The 13451-nt window shown below is 36.1% G+C and overlaps 1 protein-coding gene across 3 annotated transcripts in view; it reads right to left on the minus strand.

The window, feature by feature from the left end:
- Positions 1-13451, minus strand: part of RUNDC3B (RUN domain containing 3B) — a gene marked incomplete at both ends in the record, with an annotated part of 51332 nt that overhangs the window by 10033 nt on the left and 27848 nt on the right. For all 3 annotated transcript variants that reach the window (XM_080340508.1, XM_080340507.1, XM_080340506.1), the window contains one exon: positions 8771-8928. In XM_080340508.1, the coding sequence (XP_080196634.1) occupies positions 8771-8928 (158 nt within the window). The remainder of the gene's footprint in view (positions 1-8770; positions 8929-13451) is intronic.

Consider the following 13451-nt stretch of genomic DNA (forward strand, 5'->3'; position numbering starts at 1 on the left):
GCTCATTACAATACCAGTGCAGTTCGTGACTGACACAACCAGGCCCGATTCCTTTGGAGAAGGATAACAGACACAACACGGCCTGTTTCTCCAAATAGTAGGTCCTGACTGAAAACAAGAAAAATACTGAACCTGACTAACAACCAAAAAGCAGCTTTTAATTATCTTCTTCAACTCTCAGATCCTTCCTGCTGGAAAATGGAGGACTCTTAGCAAACAGCTTTTTTGGACAGATTATCAAATTTGCCTTTAGTAAGTATCCTCTCAAAGGGACCTCATCATTCAATGATTTTTTTTTTTCCATGTCAGTCAGGTAAATACAAATCTTCCTTCAGAACAGATCAGGAAAACTTCACTAAAAGTAGTGGTCTTCTCAATTTTTTTTGTCATTTTAACATACTTCCCTTGGATTCACTATAAACAGCAGTATCAACCACAAAATGGTTGACTAAACTTTGGGTTGACAGAAAAACCACTTTTTAAAACTTCTGCTGTCAGATTAAGGAAGCCAGAGTTTCAGCAGAAATATCCAATATTATAACTGCAAGATGAATCTTCCATATAGACAAGTATTTGCCAAAACTAGCACATAAACTCCCGTAGCATGACACGTTTCTAATGACGAAAAAGTGAATAAGGGAACGTTGACTTACTTTGCATAATATCTCAATGACAAACAGAAAAAGCACTGATCTAAATCTCAACCACTTGCTATACAAATAGAAAGGCAGCTAATAAAATTCTTTTTCAAGAAATCAGGTAACACACTTTACTGTATTTTCTTGGTTATAACTACAGACATTTCACTTTTCTCTATTTTTAAGCCTTCACGGAAATAATTTGTGTTTTTAACAAAACATTGAGAAAATCCAAGACAGAAAGTTAAAGCCTTAAAACTGGATTTTGAAGAAAGAACAACAAATTGTATCCTAAATTTACCAATATCATCCATAATGAAAAACAAACAAACAACAACACCACAAACAAACACACCAAAAAACCTCATAAGCATTTCTGTGACTGTGTACACACACCAACCTGTAACTCATGTTTCCTTTGGTCAAACTGTCTGTATTTTAGAGAAAATCTTAATTTTGTTTTAAAAGTATAAGATGGATTTTTCTATTCCTTTTTACTGGATGAAATGTCATTCTTGATCTGATTTAAAACAACAAATATATCCAAATAAAACTGAAATTTAGGATAATGTAAATATCAATGTCTTCTGTCTAAAGACTCTTAGATTGATGCAGTATATCAATGATAATGTAATATCTCTGCAAATATAGAATTAGCCTCTCCTCACCATTCTAACCTGACAGTATTTTTCCACCCTCAAAAAAACTGGTTATATCTTTTCCATTTGCCGCTTAAAGTTCATTAGTTTGGCATTGAACTTCATGTAACTTGCATTAAATATATTAGAAGAACGTACAAGTAACTTTTGCTGAACTCTTCTCACTTACATATACACACTATCGAGTACTAACTTTTCCCTTCACTATCTTCCAGAATATAGAAGCAAATCTACAGTAAATGTACATAAGGGTTAAGAAATGAAGCAAGAAAAATTTGGACTCTCAGAAGCAAATAGTAATGCAAGATTATTTATCTAAATGGGCAAAGCACAAACAGATCAAATTCAGTCTCTCTTATTGTACTCCAGGAGCTAATGATTCTGCATCGTGATTGACTTATCCTATTTTTAGCTGATGTTCTCTATCTCCTCCATTTGCTGTGAGTATTAAGTTTATCAAACCTTTTTATGAAATCAAAGCCTCGGGTTGACCTATTCTAGACATGAGATAGTTGTCTTTGTGGAATTAAAAGAGGAGAACTTTGGTATTTGTTGTATAGGTTCTTTAACATTATCATGCCAAACCAACTATTCTTTTTCTGCCACAGTTCAGGTAATATTAACAGAGGAAGAAACTCCATGATGCATACAATATGCTTTCCTACTGGGAATGCACATTATTCGCAACTGCATTGTACTGAGGCCCTCAAAGGTTCAACACTTGCATTACTGTATTTAAAGGCTTTACTTCCCCCTGCTCCCAACCTTATAATTCACCATTGGATAAAAATTCTGGAATTTGGATGCACATAGTGCTAATGAGCAAGTGACTTCAAGCTTTCTTACTTGCTACTTTTATGTGATGCCTTTACCCTTAAAAGTGTAGCTATGGGAGAAAAGAGATAGGACGCCGCTATAAAAACAGATTTTAGTATTATGCATTAGAGACTCAGAGAAGGAGACTCATTGCCATACTAGTGCCATTAAGAATGGAAAATGGTCAGAGGAAAGTCCCTATGATTGTCTAACCCACTAAGGAGAGAAAACAAGGGGGAAAAAAAAAGGGTAAAAAGGGGGAGGAAGAGGGGAGAGGGGGAATTCATTACAAAAACTAGTACCTTTCTCTTCAGAGTCAGACAGCATTTTGTTGTAAATATACCAACACATCTTGTCCTTGAAGATACCAATAACTTCAAGAGCTTTTAACATTTTGAAATTTAAGATTTATTTTAATAAAAACCCTTTAAACCCTCTTTTTAAAAGTTCAGAATGAGAAATTAAAATATGAGGGTTTAAAAATCATTCCCTATCTACTGCATCCTAAGGAGTAAGTTTTTTTCTTCAAGCTGATTGAAGAATCCAGAAACTTTTGGCTTCCTGCTGTGCAATAAATCCCTGCAATCCCCCTGGACTCTAAGAATAGTGGGTCCCCCATCATTTTGGAGGCTTGGCTGCAATTGTTTTCAATTATGTTTATTTCTTTGCTATGCCTCACTCTGTAAGCTCCATTCTGAATTGCGGGAGTCTGTCCATGTATGATGCCCAGCTGAACTTTTCCTAGGTACACTTTTAAACAAAAAACACCCCTCCCATTGTCTTCACAGGTGTCCACCTCACTGAAAACAGAACTTTCCGTCTTGCTCTCTATTCACACCTTTGTAAAATAGAACAGGCGTACAATATTGCAGCAAACTGAAAAAAAGAAAGAATTCCACAAAAATAAAATCCAAAACACTGCATAAACAACACTGTGTTAAAAAAATAAAAATAAAAAGGACAGACAAGTTGAGAAAAGAAGGTGACAAAAGCAAACCAGACTTAAGGATTTAAAACTGCTTCTGCAAACTTGAGGGAGTCAGAGGACACACAGGAAGCATTAGAAATAAAAGCGTGGCTAATGTGAATTATGGTTTGATATCAAGGATCCATGAAAGCTTTAAAAGGAAAGAAGGATTACCGTTCTCAGTTTTGACATTCTAGGAAAGAAAATCACCAAGAAGATCAAACATTCAATTTTAATCTCCTAGTTCTTTCCAGCGAGAAAATAAATCAGCTACAATGAATTGGATTTACTGTACTTATGCAGTAGAGGAATTCCATTACTACATTCAATTTCCTACACCCTCTGCAACTCTGTGACCCTCCTCGCTCTCTCGGGCAGAGTCTCTGTGGCAGCACTGACAGATCTGGAGCATTTACAACCAGAATCGTGACAAAACGAGGAAAAGCACAGGTACTATTTTCATAAGCAAGTTTTTTAAACACATGGTGCATGATCAGTCTTTGGAAAGGAATCACCTTTGCTGCAAAGAATACAGTTAATCATCCTTTAAGTACTCCATAATACACCTGTCAGTACATGATGTATTTGAAATAGAGAAGCTCCTTTTGCCTGGACGTAAATATGTCTGGATTTACTGTGGCACGCTGTTCTCATGTAACTATGGTATCTGTGTTCCGATGGTGCTGAGAACAAGCTGGTGGACTTTGCTGAAAGGCTGGATGTGTTAGTTAGCCTGAGCTCAGAGCAGAGCCGACACAGGGAAAAACAGCTGTGTGGACACTCTACTCCAACAGTGGATGCCGGGCAGAGAGTGAAGCATTGACATGCTGTGTGCAGCTCTGATGGAAACACACACACAGCATTTACTGTGCTTAAGGAGTGTCACTGAAAAAAACGCTCTCTCAGGGTTGCAACTAAACTGTTGTTTCCTGTCTTTACAAAGACATTGGTGTTATTCAGATAGGAACTGCAATACTGTGATTCTGTGATACTCCTGGATCTCTCAGACATATATTAAAATATTAAGAGGGAGTACAAACACTGTTTGGGCCTTAAAAAGGCTGACTGATTCTGAAGTAGCAGCCAGATGAATTAAAAACACTAGCTTTAAGATTTCGTAAAACATACAAAAGAATCTATATTATACAGAAAAGCTTAATACAATGTAAGATGTGAGTCTCCCTGCAATTACAATTTTATTTCAGTCTTATTTGTGGCACAACCAAAGACAAAATTCCAAACATGGGAGAGATTTCTTGACTTTCCTTCCCTCCACGAAACACCAGAACAAGACAGGGATATAGGAAGAAACAGCAGAGGGAGATAAAAACCAGAGCATTATAAAATATAGCAGAGCCACTGAACCTAAGAAATACATTTTCAATACAAGTGAGAAATAAAAACAAAAAAAATGCACCAACTGGGACAAAGGGGCTGTATCATCTTATCCCAGGCACACCAACCTGAAAAATATCTTAGGAGGAAACCCATGTTGGTAAACACTATGCAAATCACTATTGTCATATCAGCAAAAAACACAGCAGAAAAAAAAAAAATTAAAGCATTTTAACTTCAGGGGTTTTTACCTCTGTATACAATGCTTTTCTTTTCCCTTATCATTTTATTTAAAAGGGATTTTGTTAAAGTGATTAGCTTTTATAATATGAGTCACTATGCAGGAGATGAGTCACTATCCAGGAAATTGATGGAATCTCTCTTGTGATCATACATCAATATTTAACATATATAAATATCAATTTCAGATGCAGAATCTAAACTTTAAAGGAACAAAGATCAGCAGTGTTTGCCTTAGACACAGGTAGTGTGTAATCCAAAAGAAAGGCTAAGAATCACCCTAAGGGGGAATAAAGCCTGTTTAAGCTGAGATAAATAGTTTTACTGCAAGGATGTTGTAGGCAAACAGTTCCAGATTTTGTCCAGTTATTTCTTTGCCTGAGCTAACTAGTCCTTCAAGGACGTGGTCTCCAAAATGGGGCTCATAAGAGTCCATTGGGGTATGGGAAGAAAATACATTTGGTACTATTAATAAACAAACAAACAAATTAAAAGTGTTCATACCATCCTTATATCATCCTCTTTAATTTCTATTTTTGTGTTTGTTTTATAATGTACATAATACATTAATACAGTAGTACATGTATATAATTAATAAATAAATATACCTATATTAGGGGGTATGCTCAGAATTTTTTTACTGATGGCGTGTGCAATTAAATATATCTCTTTCCCAAGAGATATTCAACACTTCTTTGAGAGATCTTAGAGGAGGAAGAAATGGCTGCCATTGTGAGTTTCAAATATTCCAGGACACAGTTTCTTGATGATTTGGGGCCCCTCTCCCGTCACATTTTGAATGTTATGGAATTCAAACTGTTATCTTCAGTCAGGCATGCCATGGATCACAGGTTTCTCTTGGTTGTCCTTGGAAGAGATTTAAACCTATGATCTAGTCCAACTGCCTGACCACTTCAGGGCTGATCAAAAGTTAAGGTGTATAATTAAGGGCATTGTCCAAGTGCCTCTTAAACACTGACAGGCTTGGGGCATCGATCACTTCTCTAGGAAGCCTGTTCCAGTGTTTGACCACCCTCTCTGTACAGAAATGTTCTCTAATATCTAGTCTGAACATTCTTCTTTTCCTGATCAGCTGTGCATTAGTTTAAACACGTCCAACAGGTGACCAGGTGGTTTATTGCAGTTTCATTTTTCTAACTTGATTTGCCACCAGACACCTGTCAGCAAAGTGAGACATCCAGTGCCCAGATAGGTGGGGATATTATAAAGAAATCCTAAGTTGAGAGACAAAAAAAATGTTACTCTTTTGTGAATAACTAATTTGATACATTCTCAGCTTCATTATTTTCCAAATATTGGTATTCATGAGACCTATGAAATGGCTTTTAACTTAATTGAAGCTGTGTTGTTCATTGTAGTTTGGAGCGTATGAGGCAAAGTTAAGAATACTCAACATTGTAGAATTAAGTTTTGCATAGCAGCTGTAAAACAAAAATTACTTCCGGGCTTCTTCAGTCTCCTATCTCCGTATTTATTTAATGCTTTATAGGAAACTGCCTTATTAAATGTGAATATGGAGAAGTTTCTCCATAGGTAATCTAATTTATATCCTGAAAGCCTTGTTGATCGTTAGTGCTATCTGGTTTCCAAGTCAGCAACAAGAACAACCTATATTGCCAAGAAAGTCAGATCTCTATTCCCCATCCCCTGCTTTTTTAAAAATTAATATTTTTTTTTTGAGGGAGTGGTGAGGAGGGGAGGGAGACCCAGACATAGACTCAGATTCTACCCAAATCCATTGAGAATACACATAAAACATTTTGGCTTGCATACCTGTGAAATGTCATTTTGGAAACATCAATAAATAAACAACAGAAGTTTGAAGCGGTAGGACTTGCTAACTTAACAACAGCCAGTGGAACAGAAAAGCATCATTAAAAATAAAATATAGAATATTTATTTATAATAGTTTCCATTACACAGCAAATGATCCTAAATCAGATCTCAAAGTGTTTTACAAAGAGTTATGTAGTACGCCTTGGGCAGAATTACAATCCCAAACTTGCTATTACCTGCTGATAAAGAATTTAAAAAGATTACAGCATACATTCACTACTTCAAAATGGTAGAGGAGCAAAACACTAAGATTTGGAATTATGTGAACACCGTGCAAAACAGCTGGACCATAAAAAGCAATTGGCCAGAACTCATGCCCCATTACAGACACATTAGTGATACAACATACTCTGCTACCAGGTCACCCTTGGTGAGAATAAAAAAAAATTAAAAAAAAGAAAAAAGTATGGAAAAACAAGCATGAAAGAACGATTAAATGATGTTAATTATGACTGCTGACCATCAGAAACCTGTTAGGAATATTTCTTCCCTTCTCTGTCCTCTACAAGAAACTATGAGTTCCTAACACACTTTAAGAAGAGTTCATCTGGCAGACACGCTGCACTCACAGCAATAACAATGCAAATTTATACCTCCACTACTAGATATTTATACCAAATAGTGTAGTCCAGGCTCCTGACTGCAGTGTGCCACAAAGAGCTGTACAAGACACACTGTCAAGACACAACAGAAACTGCTCCACAATTTGAGCCTTTACATAAGAAAGCCAGCAAACAGTATCAAACCCCAAGGACTGAGATCTTTAGAACAGTCTGATTGCATATAGCTCAGCTAAAAAAAATAACAGCAGGACTGAATGTTCAAAATTTCCAAGTATCAGAATCAGTTTAAACCTAGGTGCAACCTCACCTAGGCATTCCTGCTCCAGCAGGGGGATTGGACTAGATGATCTTTTGAGGTCCCTTCCAATCCCAAACATACTGTGATACTGTGATACTGTGAAACCAGCTCACGCCCTCACATACCCCAAATAATCAGGGAGGCCAAAGAGGTATAACATGAATCATTAGCTGTATCAGTAAGAAGAAGAAAAAAAGTACTTGGAAAAACATCTTTTTTCTTCCTCATCTCTGAAATTGGAATAAATAAAATGCAAATGCTGCATTTCTGAGGATTTTCATAAAATCCATTTCAGGCGCTGGCAAAAAAAAATGATCTACCACAAGACAGAGCGGGTAAGAAAACAACTCAAAGCTTTGTTTACAAGCTAGAAGTACTTTTTACTGCATGGAAAAGACCCATCTGGGTGGTGTCTCTGTGAGACAATGGGCAGCGGGAACCAAAGTACCCCAAAGTCATCTTTATATTCTCTCCATCCTGGATTGGTCCTAAAGGCCATAGATGACTTCCATTTTACTTCAGGGCTCAGACACATACAAACTACTCCAGATATAAGTTAAAATAATTTATCTTATATTTGTTATGAACAGATGCATACTCTAGCAGCCTCGTGGCAATTTATCACCACATAGCAAGTGTCCTGTTTCTCTAGGTCTTTAAACATTACCAGGGAGTGTCTCTGCAAAAAGGACAATACCTCCCTACCCAACAGACAAGGCTGGGAGGACAAACTGTGTAAGGATCGTATGACATTTGAATATTTATCACATTAGGAGTCACATATGCTATTAAAAAATTAAACCTTCTCCTGCTGTTTTAGCATTTTGCCTTACATTGAAGAAAGGGTGAGTAGCAAACTGTTTCATCATTTTGAATATTTTTAGGACTACCAGATGAACTTCTACTGTATCTGAGCCCCATGCAAATAAAATAGAATCTATACAAAGAAAATAAATATTTCTTTATCCACTCCTGCTTAACATTTTAAAAATAGTGTTCAAAATAAAGCTGCTTCCAGTATTTTTAAGGGTAGAATTAAATCTAGAAGTAATAAAATACAAAGAACATTTTATAAAAATGTGTTTAAAATTTAAACAAGTTTACTGTAAGCTATTTCAGAACTAAAAAAAAATAAATCTCAGAATTATTGTTTCTTACACTACTTCAGTTTTCAGGGGAGCCATTTCTGAATATAATGCTTGTCAGGGGAAAAACAAACAAACAAACAAACAGAAAAACCAAAACCAACCAAACAAAAAACCCCCACCAAACTAAAATACATTGATTTCTTTAAGAAGTTTGACTCATCTCCACAGAACCATAAGTTCTTCATATTCTATAGTTAAATAATTCAAGTAATACCGCTTTAAGAATGTTTCTCCATTATACTGACTTACAACTGGTCTTGTAGTTCCACAATGATAAATTCCAGCTGTTCCTTCTCCATTTTATGGGCTAGATCCATATCTTCAATTCTTTGTAACAGCAGTTTATTCTGTGAGACGGATTCAGATAGCTGGTTTTCTCTGAGTCGTACCAATTCCTCAAGGTAACCCTGGAAATAAAAGTGTTAGAAAGCTTTATTGAACACACTATCAAAAAACCTAGTCGTTATGCATGTTCACATTTTTCTGGTTGAAGATGTATACAGTTCTACTCTGGTTTTGTTGTAGGGTTTTTTTGGATTTTGCTGTTGCTGAGTTTTTAAATTTTTTTAAACAGACAGGTAAACTGACCTCTGATTAGTATGATGTTTCCTAATAGATACTCAGAAAATCATGACTTGTTTATATAGAACAGAATAGAATAATAGAATAGAATAATGGATGAAGCAATGAGACAGAAATACCACCAGCATGAAGCACTAATTTGTTTTTCAAAAAGAACACAGAACAGTCACTATTACAACAAAAAGATCAGAACTCTACAACTTAACAGATGCAGGATGTTAGATATTGCATAAGAAGGACAAAAGTAGAATGTATCTATATGGATCTATACAATTAATGAAAGGGATCCAGAATTATTATTAAAAAAGCCAACAATATTTAAATTTCCTTTGAAAACTGCAATACACCATCACACATTAAAATGACAAAGAAAGTTATTGAAATAAATATTCATCTACAGCAAAGCATAAGGTAGGACAACTGGTGCAAGTCACATCTTTTAGTATCATTGGACATGTACAGCTGGAATGTACGTGTGCATTTATGTCATTGTTTTTTCTGCTGGTACTATACAAGATATGCGGCAGTCTTAAACACACTCCAGCTACCTAGTAATTTACAAAAACCCACATTGTGAGTATTTAATAGCAGCTGTGATAGCAGGCTGGTCACAAAGTATGCTCACAAGTTACACATCTGGTTACAATACTAAGCAGCTATTTATTTTTCTTCCTCAAGCAAAGTCACAGCTTGTCAGATACTAGTAACTTTTTATTCTATCCATCTATCCATCCAACTAAGAGTTTATAAGTCCATACAGCATAAAATTTTGCACAATCCTTGAAGCCTGTGGAAAAATTTGCTATTCTTTCATAGGCACACACATTCAGAAAAGAAAAATTAAAATGTAGTTTTCAGAGACACAGGACAGGTGTAGTCCTGTTGAGGAAGAAAAAGGTTTTTACTTTACCTAGTAGTGAAATGCTACTAATATATTTCACCACAAAGACTGTTAAGAGGTTGGAGGCCCTCATATATAAGTGGAGGCAGAAAGAGGATTGCTCAGTCCAGGTTTGGGGAGGAGGGAAGAGAAAGAGAATCTTATTAATATTTGATGGGAAGGTGTAAAGAGGATGGAGTCAGACTTCCCAGTGGTATCCAGTGGAAAGAGGCAACAGGCACAAATTTAAATACAGGAAACTATTTAAATGTAGGAAAAAAACTTTTCTTTTTATTTATTTATTTATTTTTAATTTGTAAATGAACACTGGAATGCATTGTACAGACAGGCTGGGGAGTCTGCATCCTTGCGATATTCACAGCCTGACTGAAAAAGGCCTTGATCCACCTGCTCTAGTCTACCTTTTTCTGAGCAGGACAGCTGGCCTAGACAATCTCCAGAGGTGCCATCTGACCACAACTATTCCATGATTCTATGATTATATACAGTTCTATCCACTGGATATTTTTATATTTGATAGGAATTTATTTCAGTCTCAGTAAAAGTTCCAAGGAATCTTGAGAGCTTTTCAGTATGTCTAGTTCTGCCCCATCAAATGTTACTGCTATCTTGACTGCTGAGTTACTCCTTGGAACTCTAAGTAGCACTTTGAAAGTACTAACTGATTCATTAGGAAAAACACAATTTTCCTGCCTCCCAGAAACATTAAACAAACATTTTACAAAAAGACTTTAGACACGACGCATCAGTATTTGAAACAGAACACTATGAACAATAAATACCTCTATCTACAATGACACAGAGATGCATCATCCCACCAGTGAAAGCATATAAAAATCCAGTATAAACAGTACAAGAAAAATTTAGGAGTTTACTACACAAAAGTGAACAGCTTATACAATTCCAAAAAAGGGAAGGGTTAACTTCAACATAAGTAACAAATGTGTAAACTATGACTCATTGATTTGGACAAGAGACAACCTGGAAAAGGCAAACTTATATTTCCAGAGTGGCCTGGAGAGGGCAGGAAGGGACTGTTCATCATTTTTTAAAATACAAGAGCTAGGCACCATGAAATCAAGCTAGTATGAGCCAGATTCAAAAGACAGAAAAGGAGGCAGCTTTTCGCACAACAGATGGTAGATACACAGAATGCTTTGCCAAGAAAATGGTTTGGATGCTAAAAATTTACATGGGGTCAAGGGAATATTTGACAAGTATTTGGAGGAGAGATTTAGCATCACGGGTTGCTAAACAGAAAACCCTTATCAGCTTCAGGAAGTCCTTCAGCTGATATGCATGGGCCAAGAAAGTATTAGAGGAAAAACACTGCATATACATTTACTTTGTTTTTATTCTTCCCTTCACAGCTATTTTGGGCAAGTGTCCAAGATAGGATAGTAGGATAACCAAGGATTCCTGGTCTAAACCAGCGTAACATTGCTGATCCAATAAAGCAATGCTAGTGTTAGCATTCAAGGACACATAACCACGGGCATAGTTATATGCGGTGCTTTATTTCAGCGCTGGGAAACCAGGGGTTCGCACCAAAGCTGGCTTCGCAGGTCAGTTTAAGTTACACAGTATTTATACAGTCCATTCACATACATATTCATATATTCATTAAGATACGTAACAGTTACTTAGTATTGATTACAACATCGATTGCAACATCTTGGAACTATTTTGATCATGTGCAGTGTCCTCACTCTATGTGTATTTAGGCTAAGATAAAAGCTAGGTTGTTAAGATAAGAGTATACTCAAACATCCTCTCAGGGACAGTTTACAAAACTGATTCATCCTTTCAGGAACATTTTGTAAAACTGGTTCGGTTACTAACACTAGGATTTACCTTACTGAAGTAATACCTGATCCTATCCCACCATTCAAACAACTCAGAAGATAAAGGTATCTGTATCTCAGCTGCAATCCAACTTCTTGTCATATCGTGACCCTGGTAAACATAATTCACCTGTGCTATTAATGACTGCAGTACTCATACTTAGGAGGCACAAAAGGAATTTATCATTGTTTGCGCAAATTGAATGACAATAGAACAAAAGATGGATCTATCAGACTCACTATATCAGTTAGCAAAAAAGCATTCTTTTCAACTTGGTCTTCTTGTCCCAGTCATCAGTTTTCTAACACACAGATAATGTCAGAAAACCCCTTTGTTGAAAGAAAACACTCTCTGATTAACTGGTACTTACTGCACTATGTGCCATGACATAGGTCCCAAAAGGGAAGGAGAGAAACACTCAGAAAAGGAGCTCTATTCCATAGTCCATCTAACCTCTTAATGGTCATTTGTTCAAGTTATAATAGAATAGATGTACCATGGTTGATGTTAATTATATAAAAATTCGGCAGACACATCCCAAATGAAAATTAGACAATAGAAAATTTTCTGTCTGTGGGAATAAAAAGTTATTTTGCTGCTGCAATTGTCAAGTAAGCATCCTAAAAGAGAACAATTAGGAAAGTATCAACAGCTGTCAGAGTAGCTATGATTTTGAAAATTGTATTAAATGCACCAAAGTTTTCAAAGAGTTATCATAAAACCAATTTAATTCACAAAATGTGACCTGAAATAATCTAGGACAGTGTTACTTGTCCCAGGCCAAAATCACACCAACAATCATTTTTACAGTTTAAATATGTATGTAACTGAGTCAGTACCAGGACTTGAGCCACAGTATGTACAGAGTCCCACCTGACAGAATATCCATTCTAGATCCCATCTGCCCTTCTCTCCTCGCCCCATCCCCACCAAGTTTGGTAGAAGCTAGAAAGTCAGAGAGATTATCTTGTGATTCTAATGCTCTAAACTACAGGAAATATTTACACCTCCAAGCACTCTTACGTAGTTCCAGCCTTTCCCATGGCTTACTGTGTTCAGTTTCACCAAAATCAAATTCTGACATTAGGAAAAAAAGGATACTAAAAATACTAATAAAGTTCTTTAAAAACATTAGCCATTTGTCTTTCTTTTTTCTTCCCTTTCATTTTTCTTGACCTTTCTCTTTCTGTGACTATTTCTTCAGTCTCTATGAACAATCCCTTCTTTCTGCCACTAGTGAATACACATTGCTGTCTCTGTAGTTGTAACATGCTCTTACAAAAAAACAACCATCACTTTGCTTTTAAAAATACTAGAAAGTTTGGATATGTAATTTACTTCACCTTTAACTTGCAGTATTTTGGGTGGTAGAGGGAAAACCTACCTTTGGCTTCTATAATAACATTCAATATGTCACCTAAGTTATTACAATCAAATCCAAGCACACGCTTTGTTTTTTCCCATTTAGCTTGAAGCAGGTCTTAAAACTATGTATTTTCTAAGACTCATCTCAGGATCACTGAGAAGATAGTTTGCTTTTCCTTCTAGATAGATTATGTTGCCGATCATTTGTGTTTACTGCAAGACTAAATGTTAGAAGTT

This window comes from Nesoenas mayeri (genome assembly GCF_963082525.1).
Source record: "Nesoenas mayeri genome assembly, chromosome: 2".
Lineage (NCBI taxonomy): Eukaryota > Metazoa > Chordata > Aves > Columbiformes > Columbidae > Nesoenas > Nesoenas mayeri.